General features: G+C 38.3%; 1 protein-coding gene and 1 long non-coding RNA gene across 2 annotated transcripts in view; one reads left to right on the forward strand and one right to left on the reverse strand.

Moving 5' to 3' along the window:
- LOC113440372 (SITS-binding protein-like) overlaps positions 1–12,155 on the forward strand; it is a 34,992-nt gene extending 22,837 nt beyond the window's left edge. Inside the window, exons 8-10 of the mRNA XM_026706753.2 lie at positions 3,244–3,365; positions 5,271–5,450; positions 11,837–12,155. Coding sequence (XP_026562538.1) covers positions 3,244–3,365; positions 5,271–5,450; positions 11,837–12,010 — 476 coding nt within the window. The 3' untranslated portion in view covers positions 12,011–12,155. The remainder of the gene's footprint in view (positions 1–3,243; positions 3,366–5,270; positions 5,451–11,836) is intronic.
- The window catches only part of LOC148128079 (uncharacterized), a 35,215-nt gene extending 19,273 nt beyond the window's left edge, over positions 1–15,942 (reverse strand). Inside the window, exons 1-2 of the long non-coding RNA XR_015740874.1 lie at positions 15,849–15,942; positions 13,437–13,511 (exon numbers count right to left, since the gene is read on the reverse strand). This is a non-coding gene — a long non-coding RNA (uncharacterized LOC148128079). The remainder of the gene's footprint in view (positions 1–13,436; positions 13,512–15,848) is intronic.
- Between the last annotated feature and the right edge of the window lie 957 nt (positions 15,943–16,899).

Here is a 16,899-nt window from a genome sequence, read left to right on the forward strand (position 1 = left end):
ATAAGATATGAAACTTTGTTTCAGATTTGTGATTATGAATGAAAATTCCCAGATACTTGTGGCTGTTCTTCGTTAGACATCAGTTTGTACCATTTAGCTCAAGTTATGCCAAGAAGCTTTCTGGCCATCTGCAAAATCTAAAATAAAGCTATTGGGCATTTCCAAAATGTCATCACTTATCTTCTGTACTTGTGGAGGACAAGAAACATGGTATTTTTCAATTCCATGGATATGTCATCAACTTTATTTCTTTTAGTCTACTGACTTTCATTTTATGGCTTCAGGCAGCATTCAACATTTAGTCTTAAAATAATTGAATGCAGCAGGAAAAAAGGCAACCCCTTAAAAGCCGGGCAAAGAGATTGAAGCCCTTTTCTAAACTGAAAGAAGAAAGGCAACCATCCTCAGGAACAATGAGGAATCTGTTACCGAATAAGCAGAGCTAACTCTTCATGTCAAATGCATCCATCACAAGCCTGGGGAAAGGCATCCTGTTGAAGGTGGAATTGAATGGGGCAGATTGTGTGCAAATAGTTGTACTACAAAATAATTTGGCCTAAGCGACATTCATACGAAGTTAACTAAAAGCCTGAAGTGATTTCAGATTGCCTAAAATAAAAGCAGTTTCTGTAATTTCAAGGTCGTCTCTGAGTGTTGGAATAGGCTGCTTTAAACTCTGTTCTCATAATCTGCAACAATCATGCTGTGATAAGCATTGCCTTTTAAAAACACGCTTCATTGAATAAACAACTAGTTTGACATACTGTTGTTATGCCTTAAGCCATGGGTGGGATTCTACCAGTTCACACCTATTCGATAGAACCGGTTGTTAACATTCTAAGCAGTTTGGAGAACTGGTTGTTAGAAGAAATTACTGGCCTAATCCTGTAAGGAAGGCAGGAAGGAAACATTCTGGTGTTGCTTACAGAAACTGCCTCTCTGTTAACCCTTATTACATTCTTGGCAGGACTATACTTCCTGTCTCAGGAACTTCTCTGGAGTTTTTTTCCCTTCCTTTGCTGGTACTTTGCTTGTGTGGAGTGACCATTTAAAGTTACAATGGCACTGAAAAAAGTGACTTATGACCATTTTTCACACTTGCGACTGTTGCAGCATCCCCACAGTCATGAGAGGCCAGGGGAGGAGATGCTTGCCTCGATGTGAGTGATATTGAGTTGGCCACACCAAGCCAATAACATGACCACCAAGCCATGTCCCATTTTTCACACTTGCGACTGTTGCAACATCCCCACAGTCATGAGAGGCCAGGCGAGGAGATGCGTGCCTCGATGTGTGTGATATTGAGTTGGCCACACCAAGCCAATAACGTGACCACCAAGCCATGTCCAACCAGTCACATGACCACCAAACCACGCCCACCACCTAAGCCATGCCCACAGAACCGGTTGTTAAAAATGTTGAATCCCACCCCTATTTACAACCTAGAGGAAGTAAATGTGTATATCATACTAAGGATGTGTCCTATTTTGCCAGATGGCCTTGTCCTGAATATGAGCCACCAAACATTTCTGGAGGGTGGGAAATGATGTTGTTGTCTTCCAGGGGCTCTTGGCCAATGTAAATCCTCATATTATCACCTACATTTGCCTGACCGAAGTAGAAAGCAGGAGTTTCTGGCTTGTGCCGGCTCAAATGTTTCTGTCCAGTTTGTCTTATGCATTTTGCTTTCTTGTAGGCCATTCCCAGAATATGTATAATGTATTGCTTTGAGACATGCAATAACTTACTTGCAGATATAGTTCAATTTTGCATAACAAGTTTCCTTGTGTTGTAAAACATTCCTTCATTTTTCATAAAAGCCAGGCTATCTACAGAACCTGCTTGGTCCTGTTACTTCAGCCTATTCCACCCGGTCAGGCAGGGAAGATACATTGCAGACTGTCACAATTAAAGAACTCTGCTTGGTAGGATCTAGGAGGAGAGCCTTCCCTGTGTTTCCCCCCCCCCCAAAAAAAAATATTCTCCCCAGAGGTGAGACAGGCCCCCAATTCTCCTGCTCTTCCCTTCTGCAGCCTCACTTGTGAAGCCTAAAGGAGCAGGCAGTTATGAGACTAGTTGATTCCCTGCGAATTTAATTAATTTTAAGAGGGTTTAATTATTCTTGCCCTTCTAAGAACAATTAATTCTAACATTTAATTTTTTACTATGTTTATATTTTATTGTACATGGCCTAGAGGCCCTCTTTGAGGGAGATAGGTGGTTCAAAAATATGGGAAATAAATAAACTAACTAACTTACTAACTAACTAACAACCCATTGTCTTGATATTAGAAATGTGGGACTGATGAAGAGTTAGGTACTGTTAGAACAGACTCTCAATGGTACTTTAATTGTAGTAGCTTAGGTGAAAATAACAACTGTTGAGTTGGACTGGTCTTTAAGAGATCCAGATGCAATAAATTTGTGTTAATAGAAATATGTTTAACAAAAAGAAAGAAATAAAAGGCCCAGAAATATGAAACATTTAATTATTTCGACTCTTATGGTTTTGTCTATTTTTTATTACTATTGTTATATAAGAGCAATGCTGCTTGAAAAATGAATGTGAATGTATTTGACAGAGGATGAAAGATTTCCCTTCTTTTAACAGGAAATTATCTGGTCATTTGTCTGAAATTCAGCTATTTATATTAGTATCGTACTGTTCCAGCTGGAAATGTGTATCAGTTTAATTTTTCATAATCTAAACCTACCAGGCCAATTATATTGCTTTGTCTGAAGAATCAGATAGTCAGAAATGTTATTTTCCACTACAATCATTATACAATTTTCTGACATACTTTAAAACACTTGCTCTGTTCAAATTTAATCAGTGGCAAAATGTACGTAGGATCAGCCCTTCCTTGGTTTTAGTTCCTTTATTATTTGTGATCTTCACTTTTGTAAAAAAATAATGTTGATTTTAACAGCAATTCTCCTCCCCACCCCCAATCCCATACTCCCTTTCCCTGGTTTCTGCACTAGCAGACAAGGGATTGAGACAGTAAAAGCACAGAAACTCAACACTGGGTAGATCTGGGATACGATATTGATTATGCTATGTTTTAATACTGTCCTGGTTATCAAGAGAACAGAGAAGTGATTTTACAATGACTTGAATTATATTATCAACTCACTGTAGAGATTACTCATTTACTGAATCCAAAATTAAAGTTGAATACTAAAGGTTTATCTCACATTTCGTATAGGCTGCTAATTTTGTTTTCTGTGTGTTTTGTAAAGGTGGAACATTTTCAGCAGAATTTCTAACTGATGAAGAGCTATATATTAGATGGCTCCAAATCATCACCTTCCTTCCAGTCATGTCTTTCAGGACTCCACCATGGATCTGTTGTAGTGATTGGGTAGGTAAACTTCAGTGAACTATTTTTGTTTTCTAACGGCACTAAAATCAAAGAAACCTCTTCCCAGGCTGATTATTTGCTTCCTTTCAAGTTCCTCTGAAAAAGATGTGCTTGTCCTTTTTAGTTGTTAAAGCTTGAGATCTCATGCAGATAAGACACAACAGAAATCTCTGAAGGCTCTCTCAAACAATCAATTTCATGTTTCTCTTTATTTCTATTTTCCTTTTCACAACAATTCATTCTATTTTCTTGTGAGACTGGGTGTTTATGCCTTTACAGAAAGCCTCTTTTTGTCCTCAGATTCTAGTACATGTTCTTGTGATACTTTCCTTCTTAATATTGCAAACATTTGCCTTTTCATTTTCTCAATGTATTATTACTCCAATTAATGTTTACTTTCCTCCCTCATCAATTCATAATGATATTTTACTGTGCTTCCAACCTTTCATTTTAAGCTGCATGCTTTAGAATTAAATTTAGCCAAAACCTGGTTTGCCATGTCCACAATGCCATTCATGGGCTTCTTCTCTCTCCTAGCCAATTCAAAATCCTCTTCCTTCTCTTCTTCCTCCTTTACTTTGTCTCTTCTTTGTCCCTCTTACCCACTCAGTTCCTTTTGCATTACTTCTTCCTTTCAATTTAGCTATTAGTAGCCTTCTCCTCGTGCCTTTTCATGTGCCCGCCAGCTTTGTAATCCAAATCATTAGCAGCAATTTTGTGTAACACTTGGCAATTGCTCTCACTTTCCCCTCGTTGCCTTGGCCAGGACTCCCTTCAACTGGCCATGGAGGGGCACTAAAAAGGCAGCTAACTGGCACCTTTCCCTGTTCCTTGTTTTACTCACTGTGCCTCTTTTCAAATCAAGAGTAAAAAAAGCAGGCTTAAAAGGCCTTAACTGGAGATTGTATCAGAAGGATAGCAATGCAATTATGAAAAATAAGGGAGGGCAATGCGACAGGATGCCAGCAAGGTAAAAATGGCCACCAATGGGAAATCCCTGCCGCAATCCTCTACAGGAAATGCTGGAAAGTCCTTAGCCCTGGTAGCACAGTAGTTAAGTCTAATAGTCTGGAGTTTGATCCAGATGGGGCTTCATCTTCCATCCTTCCGAGGTCAGTAAAACAAGTACCCAGATTGTTGGGGGCAATATGCAAATAATGCTAACATTGAAAACCACTCAGAGAGTGCTCTAAATCACTATGGGGCAGTATATAAGTCTATTGCTATTGTCATCATATTAGCCTAGATTTCCAGAAGCTTTACAGCATTGCTAGGGATACAGGGGGTGATGTTCCATTCCTATCAGAGGTGGAATCTCTCCGTGGGGGCCTCATTCCTCTTAGTCTTTAACATTTTCTTCTGATGATTGGCTGTGTGTTGCTACCTACCTCCCACATTTGGAATTCTTCCCCACTGCAATTATTTCCCATCTTGCTCCTTTTTAAAAACTTCTGGAAGCCCTTCCTTTTTTTCCCCCCTCTCCTCTCCTCTCCTCCCTTCCCTTCCCTCCCTCTTTCCCTTTCCTTAACCTCTTTTCAGGATTCTAGGCTTCCAGCTGACTTTACACAAGTTGCTTTCCTACCATTTTTTTCTCTAGAAGTGTCTTATTAGATTATATTTCAGGGGGCATGTGCAGTTGCTGCTGCCACTGGTGACGATGTAAAGTCTGACCACATTCAGTTCAGGGAGGAAATTTCCATCAGTGACTAAATATGTTGAGAAGCTGAATAAACTGATGAAATACCAAGAAGTTCATGTTTTCTGGCTAATTCTATATCTACTCAGTGAGGTAATGTTTGCAAATAATGTTTGTTGCCTCTACTACTCATTAAGACATATTTTAAAACAACCTTTTGTTTTGATTTGTATTTTTTTTAAAAAACTATTGTCCTCCCTTTCTTACAGGTGTTGAACCTCACCAGGTACTATATTCAGAGACACCAGAATTTTGTGGTTCCACTCATTGAAAAATACAGCAAGGAATGGTTATCTAGGAGGGATCCAATTTTTCGACCCACCTGGTGGCTCAGCCCCACTGAGCCAGCTGCCTTTACCATTGATGACCAATTTCTCATAGGCGAGGAGGTAAGACATGGGTTCTTTCCTAGCATATTTTAGGCCAGCTCCGAAGGGCTGATTGACATTTTTTTACAGGCGTATTAGAATACCTGAAAATGTCAGCTCCCTAAGGCTTTTAGAAATCTCTCTAGTTTAGGGGAGAAAAAACTCTGAGTGCATCACAATATCGGAAAATACTTTTAAAAATATTGTACAGCACCGACACTTCCGGTTGTCGGCTTTGCTGACAGCAGGGATTCGCCTTCTCTGCGATTCCTGCTGTGCTAGCCGCCTTGGTGCCTCCGATCCTGACGGATTTGGAGGCTAAGGCTCCCCTGTTGGGGCAGCTGAAGATAGGGGGGATCCGGACGGGGGTGAGGGGCATCGCAACCCCCCCCCCAGCCGGCAATAATCCCCTTTTCTCAAGACGGTTCCAGCGGTGGTCTTTTTATGGCCACCATAAAGAAGCCGGCAATTGGATAAAGAATGCGCAGGAGGGAGAAGGAGTTTTCTTTTCTTTTTAAATAAAGTTTTTTCTTGGTCGAACTGGGACCTTAAGGATATATTTAACACCTGGGAAAGTAATGACTTGGAAGCTATTGTTCCCGATTGATGTTTTCAGCTGCGAAGAAAAGTGACGAAAAGGGAAGTTACTCTCCCTCCCCTATGGAATTAACAAATGGACAAGGGAAACCAGCCTTTTGGTAGAAGGTAAAACCTAAACTCCTTTGTTATAAGTGGGAAGGGAGAGGCTTGGGAAAACAAATTTTTACTCTAAGACTTTGCTGGAGGAGATGCCTTGAAGATAAAGAGAATTTTCCTTCCCTAATTTGACTTCACCCCTAGAAGAGAAACTGTAAAAAGAAGAAGCTTCTACTCTGCCTGGACTGTTTGTTGACTGTGGGACTTTGGGACTTTTGGGAACTGTTTTAAGCTTGGAAATAACTGATTGGTTTAAGAAGAGGATACAGAAAGAGAAGAAGAAACTTTAAAATGGCTCTATCTCTTGATGAACTAAAAAAACAATATCTAAAAACAAAGAAAGAAGGCAAAGATGTTATGGGAGAAGCCCTTTGTTTCCTAGATATGGCGCTTGCTATGTGTCAGCAAATTAAACAACAGCTGGAAGAAACCGAGGAAGAAGAAGCCATTTTTAATGAACTAAATGGTGTGACTAAGAAAGAAAGGAGAAAGAGAGGAGCGAAAAGGAAGGACTTAAGAAATAAAAAAATATTTATGAAAGAGAAAAAGAAGATGCAAAAACAACAGAATGCTAGAAAGCAAAAGGAAAGAGGAATGCAGAAAGGGGAAATTAAGAAGGCAGAGGTTTTGAGAGGAGGGGGTAAAAAGTTTAGGCAGGCTAAGAAGGAAAGGGAAAAGGGGGAAAAAGTTACAAAGATATAAGACAAGATGGAGATAAGGAAATTTTTTCAGGGATAATGGGTAATATATGGGTTTTTTTTAAAAAAGGGGGATTCTGCAAAGTACACATGAGTATTGTAATAGTGGTATTTGTATTATAAGTAGATAACCAGAACTTTTTAAGATCTAATAAAAGGCTAAAATATCAAGGTATAACTTTAAAAGGTTTAATAATGAATGATAATAAGTTTTAATAAAATACTAAAGGGAATGTTTAAAATATTAGTTTGAATATAGAGTTTAATGGATTAATGTGTTGATTGTTATGGATTTATTATTGTAGTATTGGTTTTTGAAATAGTAGAATGTACTAAGCAGAATCTGATTGGGATTTAGGTGTTATTTTAAATTTTAACTTAGGGGAATGATAGAAAGGCATCATACTCCGATTAGTGATTCCAGGGAAACTATTCTTTCTTAAATTGGAAATGAGACAGATGTAAATGGAGAAATGGACAAAAGATATAAAAATATTTTTTTAAAAAAGCAAGATTAAATATATAAAACAGAATTAAGATGAGGCAGAAGTGGAGAGGAGTTATATAATAGATATAGAATGGTAAATAAGATGGGTAATGGTATATAAGAAAAGCATGAATACAACTGAGTCCATACAAAAAGAGGTAATCTGGGGCCAAGTTACTTTCTAGAAGAAAGTTTTATGTTTTTATGTCTGTGTTTTATGTGTGTGTGTTTAATTAAGAATTAAATAATAAAATCTCGGAAGAAGACTAGATGAGAATAATTATAAACAAGCCAGAGGGAAATATAAAGTTGATGACTGGATAGCAGATAAATCAGAAAGGAAATATGATTGAATAATGATTAAAGAGAAACAATGTGGAATTTGGTAAAGGGAATTTACGTGTTTATATGGAAATGGGATAAATTATAAGTATGTGATATAAAGCAATATGTTACCTGCCTTGTAAGGATCTACAATGGAAAGAGGTTTTATGTTTTTAATGTTTAATGATGTTTTGTCTTGTTTGTTTGTTTGTAAAATCAATAAAACTTGTTTTTTTTAAAAAAAATATTGTACAGCACATCAGCAAAAAGGTATTTATTAAGACTGACATTGACAAAATATTATCCACCATTCCCTAACCTGATGGTCACTCCCATCAAAATTCCAGCTAGTGCTGATGACGACCATCAAATACAGTGACACAGACACATTGGGAAGGCACACAGTTGAAGAAAAAAAACCTGAAGGCTTCTGCAATGATAGTTCTCTTTCATCAACCTTTGGGAATTAGTCTACTAGAATGTCAATGAGTCAATGGAAGTCAACCAGTGTGTATTACATGCTTGGGGCTATTTGTTAAAGGGAGGGAGAAAAGGATTATTTCTTTAAAGGCCTTTTGAAAAGCTGTCACAATTACGAGCATGGCTTGCTTGAACAGTGTGCATAGAATACTGTGCTTGCTTCATTTTAAAACATAATAGAAAAGGAAAGCTGGAAAAGAAAGTAAAAAATAAATAGAAGAATAGGTTTGATGTTCTTTTAAGCAACATAATTTAAGAAAGGCATGATAGAGATTTAGAATTTTTTTGTAAGTGATATATTAGCCATATATTAGATCTAAAATATTTCTATACTGCCTCAAATCAAATGCTTTTCTAAGCAATTCACAAATAGATTTATGAAGTACCTGTATATATATATATAAGGTACACAATACAGGTTTTTTACTACAAAGTTGGTGGGGGAGAGGAAACATTATCCAACATCCATGCAGCCAATAGCTTGGCTAAAGAAGTATACAATAGGTCTTTAAAAATGACTTACAGAATACAATGCCAAATGTACCACCAGAAAGAAAGCTGTTCATGAGAAAATGCAAAATGGTTTTCTGCCAAAGTTGGCACATGCAGCTAGATTTAGATGGCTATAACGATCACCCATGTCTGTAACAGCAAAGATGGTCTACCAATATTCCAGTCCCCAAGTTGTTCAGGTCTTCATGTGCTTTAGGGACCAATTAGCAGCCGGTGCAAATTGCTTTCACAGAAACAGCTAAGAGCTCTGTTCTACAATCTGGCCAGTACGTTCTGCATCAGCTGCAGTTTTCAGATAAAGATAGCTCCAGAGGTGGTATTCAGCAGGTTCTGATCAGTTCTGGAGAACCAGTAGTGGAAATTTTGAGTAGTTTGGAGAACCGGCAAATACCACCTCTGACTGGCCCCGCCCCCATCTATTCTCTACCTCCGGAGTCGCAGCTGATAGGTTGGGTCTTTTTTTGTTGCCCTGCACAGGAGAACGGAGCTGGGAAGCAGGTTAGTGGGGTGTGGAGGAAGGGAGATTTTACAGTATCCTTCCTCCAGGAGTGGGGAGGGGATGGAGACTTTATAGTATCCTTCCCCTGCCACGTCCACCAAGCCACGCCCACAAAACCAGTAGTAAAAAAATTTGAATCCCACCACTGGATAGCTCCACATAATGGATAGCCTTAGAGTAATCAGCTCATCCATTTTTCCTTGAAGGGAAGCATTGTAAAATTTAACTTTTTCTCTCTCAGTCTTCATGGGTAATTCTAATGTCACTTCCTTAAGCCAAAGCAAGGAAGGAACAGAGCTGATCTTCTAGAAATTGGGCTGGAGGTTGTTGGGATTAATCATTCTCATTTCCTTCTGTCTGAACGTTATGAATTAAATATGTGTTTATTTGCTGCAAAGTCTTTATTCTGAGTTCACTTTATTGGCCACATCAAATACCATTCTACTCAAGTTTTTTCTAGAGTAGCACAAAATAAAAAATGAAAGTGAAAAATTTCCTTCCTATGCAGTCCCTTTCCACCTCCCCATTTTATACCACTGGATTTCTATCATTGGATAGAGGATGCACTAGAACGATTGTGAATGATGTGACATTTTCCACAGGCACAAAACAGCTCAGCAACATTGTTTCATGGAAGAATTTGGAATGCATCAGGAAAACGATTACCTAAAGTTTTACAGATGGAAATGGAGCTTTGGTATACAAGATATGGATGGGAACTTACATGGTGTTCCCTCACTGTAGGTGGAGTCCTTTAACTGTAGACAGATACAAGTACAGGATTTAACGCACCTTTCCGGTTTCAATGCTCTTGTTCCTCTCTTCTTTTTCTCATATGCCTTCTGTTAGAAAACTGCAGGAAAAATGATCACTCTCCTCTTGGTTTATGATAGACTGTTTCATAATAAAGTATCACTCGGCATCCTTTTGCTCCACCTGATAGTTGGACTTCTGAAAGAGAGCTAAACTCATGTTCCAAAGATGAAAGCCTGTATATGGCTTTAGCACTTGTTCAAAAGAATACTACTGTTATGTTTAAAAGTAGCTTTCACTGAAGTAGGATCTTTGCTGTTTCATTGCACAGTGTTGCAAAGAACTGTGAGTAAAGAACAGGCTTTTGACATACCCTGTAACTGAACGGATAAGCTCCATAGGATTGGAGACCCAGTCGGTAGATTGTCATGTCCTTTCCTTCAGCTAACTCTTCTCCCAATCCTAAAAATCCCTTGTGCAAAGCTTGGAGAAACTTTGAGAGATGACCAAATCTACTAGTCCATCAAAACTGTTTCTTCCTATCTCATTTCCATCCCAATTAAGAGAGTGACTGATGGATGCTTTGTCATGGCCAGGTGACATTTGGTAGAAAGCAAGCAAAACTATGATGATAGAATCCACCCATCCCATTCCTTAACTTGCCTTGCACACAATAAAGAGAAGGATACAACCATTTAATAGCACCCTTATGCTGCAGGTTAAGGATCAGCACAAGAGAAGTGAATGATGTGGTTGCTCCTTTGTGATCTAAATAGTGTTGAAAGCTATTCAGATTTGATTCCAAAAATTGTCTTGGAGTGTGAGCCTAGCACTTTGTCTGCTAATCTTTAAAGCAACTATGTCATTTCACTGATTTGCATGGCTGTCCTCTGCAATTTCCTCGTGACACATGGAAAGCCAAAACTACTTTAAGGAATTGTAAGCCAGTGCTGTATTCACACCACTTCACACTCTAAAATGCCTTTCTGAATCAAAGCCAAAGCAATGCACAGCTCTCTTGTTTACAACGTATATTTCTATGAGGTATTTTGGACCCTAATAATCCCAACTATTTCAAACTTTGTTTGTCAACATGATTAAGATAATTGTGTGCTATGTCATATCATTAATTAGCATTAACAGGAATCTGGGAAGAGATGAGAGAATAATTAGTGCTTTAATTACTTTTTTAGTTAAAGTTCAAGTACAGCCAATATCTAATTAAATGTTGAAGCATTTTTATTTGTTGATTAAGATTCATCTAAAAAAATAATTGCTGTTGTATCGAGGCAACAAAACATTGATCTTTAGTATCTTTTGCTGTAATACTGCTACATGGCAGGATCTCCAGTGTTCTCTTTATTCCAGTTAAGAAAATCTTTACCTTAGAGTTACCTTACCTATTGAATTTTTGCTGCCTAGATCCTATATCTTCTTTATTATTTTGGATTTGATAAGCATCTGTAGCACTGTGGTGTATAATAATACCTACTTAAATTTGCAGTGTTGATTTAAAAATCAATGACAAACCTTTAAGTAAATATTTTTGCTCTAATTCTTTAAATCATCTGGTTGTTAAATATTAAAAATAAGCAGAGCAGGTTTTTTGTCTCCCTCTGGACTCCTTTCCTTGAAACTTTAGACAAAAGAGAAATTCCCATATTATATAGTCAATATATATCATCGCATAATAGAAATGACTACATTGCAATTATAAGTCTTAAATATTTTATACATAAAGTAAAAAATTGGAATTACAGGCGTAGGATAAAAATGTCTCTTACTGTTTTAAAGTGTGTCTGTCTGGGCAATTTTGTGATATGCCTAGAGCTGGTCTGATCAAGTATTGGTGGACAAGTTTCAAGTGAGCTTCATATCTTCTGTGTTAAGACCAACTATATTTATATACATTTTGTCTCTCAGATAATATTCATGAGATTATCTTTGTTAAATGCAGGTTCTGGTTGCCCCAGTAACAGAACAAGGGCAATTCCAGAGGGATATCTACCTACCTAGAGAAGGTCAGAAATGGATGGATACCAACACTGCCCAGATGTTTGATGGGGGAACCTTCCTTAGGAATTATTCAGTGCCTCTTGTGGACGTGGCTGTTTTTATTAAGATTTCCTAGACTCTGGAATTTCTCAGATTTCGGGACATTTATCCATGCTGCACAGAAGAACTGCTGACAGGACTTATGTGGCTAACTGTAAGTTTCTTGAAGCTACCAACCAGAGATGCAATTTTCCAAAAAGTATCTATATTAAAATACTTCTTAAAGGAAATGGTTTCATTCCTATCATTTAAGCTTTAAAAAATAATAGAGAAACCTCTGTCTATGTTACTATCACTTTGTATTTTGAAACCCCAGGTGCTGGTTTTCATTGTCTAAGAGACATTTGAAGCATCCTGTTAATTGGGGGAAATTATGCATGATCATTGTTATGCCAAACCACATTACTTCCCACTATCCCTAACGGTCAGGAAATGAATTTGATCTTTATTTTTAAAAAAATAGGGTAGTAAAATAAGAGGAACCTAAACTTTTCTGTGGTACTGGACTGCTATAAATTGGCTAGGAGTCAACCTTTCTGAAATGTTTATAGTTTGTTAGACTGTGTATAAGCAGGCAAATAATTTTTCATTTTAACAATCCACCCTTATTTTACAGGTTATTTTTATATACATTTTATTACAAATTTTAGAAAGAAGATTAAAAAACTATCAAAAACCATTAAAAAGTAAGGAAAGAAAAGAAAAGAAAGGACAAAGGTACAAAAAGAAAAAAGTTATAGAAAGAAGCTTCCAATTTTCTTCTGTAGCAAATACAAAAATATCTCTTTATGGTTACAAAAAGCTCTCCTTTTTCTATTACCTAATATTTTCTAATTATCAGAACCACAAATCAAAAGGTTAGGTGTTTCATGCAGAAAGCCTATAAGGGGTTTCCAGTCAGCAGTAAATGTAGATGTTTTATTTTCTATTATCAAAAAAGACTATTTAGCCACCTCTGCAAATTCCATCATCTTCAGCCATTCCTCCATTGTGAGTAGGGCTGAACCTTTCCATTTTTGAGCATGTAATAATCTTGCTACAGTTATATATACAAAAACAAAGTCCCATGAGCTTTTTAAGCTGTTTAATTATTATACTAAAAGAAAACTGGTTAATAAAGAATGCTGAACTTTTCTTGTTTATCTGACCTAGTTTAAAAATTAATTGAACCAAAAATTATTTTAAGCTTTGTGAATGAAGCTTCTGCAGAGCCCAGAGCATAAATGTGATAGGCTCATGATGACAAGAGCAACTGGGCTGCTGCCTTTTGGATTAAATGAAGCTTCTGAGCGTCTAGGAACATTACTGGTTCCAATGTCTCCCCTGGGTGCCAGCATCAAAGTCATAGTGCAGATGGTGGTAAAATCTGCAGCTCCTCTCAGTTCCACCATTACTGTGAGCTCCAGCTTTCCTGCAGTGAAGCTTCAAACCTCCTGAGATCTCCTTCATCAGGTATCCTAGCTTTTAGATTTGTCATTGCCAATAATAGTAACCCACCTTACCTTTAAAGGAAGCTGCAGCTCCACCAAACAGCAGAGATGAGTCAATTGCTTTATTTACTATTGTTGTCACCATACCTGCCAGATGAGATAATTTAGTAATCAGATGTTTTCAGTGTTCCTATGCCAATGACAATTAAATTCTCCCAGTTCTCTCCTAAGCCAGAGGTGGTATTCATCAGGTTCTGACCAGTTCTGGAGAATCGGTAGTGGAAATTTTGAGTAGTTCGGAATACCACCTCTGACTGGCCCTGCCCCCATCTATTCTCTGCCTCCCAAGTCCCAGCTGATCAGCTGGGTCTTCTTTTGTTGCCCTGCACAGGAGAATGGAGCTGGAAAGCAGGTTAGTGGGGTGGGGATGGAATGGAGATTTTGCAGTATCCTTCCCCTGAAGTGGGGTGGGAATGGAGATTTTGCAGTGTCCTTCCCATACCACACCCACCAAGCCATGCCACACCTACCAAGCCACGCCCACAGAACCAGTAGTAAAAAATTTTGAATCCCACCAGTTAAACTTCACTTTCTGCAGCCAGCCAAACTCCTGGGTTACAGATCTGGGTCCATCCAAGCCAATACTGTACAGCCACTAGATCGAGGACCACTCCAAGCACTCATTTGTGTCTACCAGCCAACATTCTTACCAACATTTCCAAGCCAAATTCACAGAACAGACCCTTTAAAGCCGCTATGACCAAATACCATCTTAAAACCCAGATACACATATAAATACATACACAACAACTAACTACTCTCCATTTGTAAAATTAATTCTTCGATAATACCTTAAGGCAATGTGTATACTGTGACCACAGAGTAAAAAATGAGGCATCGCATTAAAATCTGCAACACAGGTAATACAGAAAATCAGCCACCCTTTCGGTAGCTGATAGCACATTGAAAGCAGTTGAAATGATAAATTTTAGAATGTTTAAATAGAAAAGATAGTGGTAAAGCTCCCCAAATTGTCCAGGATACTTGCTCTCCAGTTGGGTGACAAATGTAGGTATGAAATATATCACTGCAAGAACCTACTGTGGGAAATGTTCTCATTTTGTCTTCAGCATTGTCAGCCATCAAGGTAGATCAGACTAGGGTTAGGGTTAGGAAACCAAAGCCACAGAGGACAATACTACTTTTATTGTAAAACTATAATAATAGAATCTTGCAAGTCCGAATGTGTTTCTCCCTCTTCCTTAATCTTCATGTGAAATAGGGAGGGGCTGGTCTGAAACATTTACTCGTTCTTGCCCTGGACTTGGGCCCCTTTCATCTGATCGTTGTCTTGGTAGAAGCACTTCCTCCTTTCCCTCAAGGCCATTCCCTTAGACCTCTACGTTGCCTTCCTATTTGCCTCCATGACTAATTTAAAGCCAATGGGGTCAACATATAAGTCAGTTGATTACAGGAAATACGACTTCAGCAACAGAGTGGTCAATGTCTGGAATACTCTACCTGACTGTGTTTTTTTCCCCAAACCCCAAAAACTTTAACCTTAGACTGTCTTCTATTGACCTCACCCCTTTCCTAGAAGGTCTGTAGGGGACGTGCATAAGCGCACCAACATGCCTACCGTCCCTGTCCTATTGTTTCTTTTATATATTTTTTATTTTTCTTATATGTATCCATGTATTCATAACTATGTTTTTACTTATACCTATTATCTTGTAAGCAATTGACAAATAAAAATAAAATAAAAGTTAATAGTAGTAACTGTGAGAGGGATCTTGGAGGCCTAGTGGACAATCGCTTAAATATGAGCCAGTGGTATAGTGCAGCTACCAAAAAAATCAAACACAGATCTAGGCTGCATTAACAGAGGGATAGAATCAAGATCATGTGAAGTGTTAATGCTACTTTATAATGCCTTGGTAAGACCACACTTGGAATACTGCATCCAGTTTTGGTTGCCACAATATAAAAATGTTGTTGAGACTCTAGAAAGCATGCAGAGAAGAGCAACAAAGATGATTAGGGGACTGGAGGCTAAAACATATAAAGAACGGTTGCTGGAACTGGGTATGTCTAGTTTAGTGAAAAGAAGGACTAGGGGCGATGGCAGTGTTCCGCTATCTCACAGGTTGCCACTGTCATGCCCCTGGTGGAGACTGACTCTGAGGGAAAGGAGGAACAGCCGACAGGGAGTGGAAGTGTGGCTCCGGAGGTTGTGGAGGAGGCTGGGGAAGGGCAGAGGCCAGCTGGGCAGTCAGAGGAGGACCCAGGCCCATCCTAGGCACGCAGGGAGAAGAGGATAAGGGAGAGATGTGGTCTACTTGGGAGGAGAGAGCCTTGATCCTTTTCATGGGCTGCAGCTGTAACAACTGAATAAGAGTATGGACGTGTGTACTGGCGAATACTGGAAACAAAGCGTGTAAATATCTCTAATTTATAGTTCCTCTCTGAGTTTGGCGTCCTTACAAGTATGTGTTATCTGTGGACATCCTCCAGCCCTTATCTTGCCTGGGTTGTGTTGTTTTCTTCCTTCTTCATGTAACTGTGCGGGAATTTTTTTGTCTTCTGTCAAAGATATTCAGAGCTTGGAAGCAAAATGAAGGAATAAAAGGGGCATCACTTATTTTCTGTGATTGTGTTTGTTTTGTATCCCACCCTGGGTCATCACAGCTACAAAGAAGAGAGACTCAAATTATTCTCCAAAGCACCTGAGGGCAAGACAAGAAACAATGGATGGAAATTAATCAAGGAGAGTAGCAACCTAGAACTAAAGAGAAATTTCCTGACAATTAGAACAATTAATCAGTGGAATGACTCGTTTCCAGAAGCTGTGAATGCTCCATCATTGGAGTCCTTTAAGAAGAAACTGGACAGCCATTTGTCTGGAATGGTAGAGGATTTACTAGTTCAGCAGGGGGTTGGACTAGAGGACCTCCAATGTCTCTTCCAATTCTGTTATTCCATAATGTAATCCATAAATAAATATATATATGTAGTATTCAGCTTTGTTCAGGTATTTTCCCATGTCGACGAACACAATACAGAAGCCTGATGATGGCAGATGAAATTCTGCTGAAACGTTGCTACAACTTTAAAAGCACAACTACTATGACATGGGAAAATATCCGAACAAAGCCGAATGCCATACATGTAAGTACCCGCGAAAACTTAAGAATATGAAGATATATATATATATAAAAATAAAAGACAGCTCACTGTGCACAAAATTTAATTTAGTCAGAGTAACAGTTCTACCACCATTTAACTGCAAAAAGTTTGGTTTGAGAGGTTTTGTGGTTTCAACTGGGACATTATGTCTTTTTCAAGTTATCCTTCATCAAACTTTATTTCTTCCCATGATGCTGGTTGTCTTGCAATTGAATGCTGGATTGTAGTGACATCAAGTGGAGAAGGACTTTTAAAACAGCCCTTATTTAGTTACCCTTTCTGGATTTCTTCTATTATTTTAGTCATATCTTGTAAGTAAACTGAAGATGTGCAGAATTTTCAATTCCAT

This window comes from Pseudonaja textilis, chromosome 1, assembly GCF_049901715.1.
Source record: "Pseudonaja textilis isolate UNSWEBS1 chromosome 1, rPseTex1.2, whole genome shotgun sequence".
Lineage (NCBI taxonomy): Eukaryota > Metazoa > Chordata > Lepidosauria > Squamata > Elapidae > Pseudonaja > Pseudonaja textilis.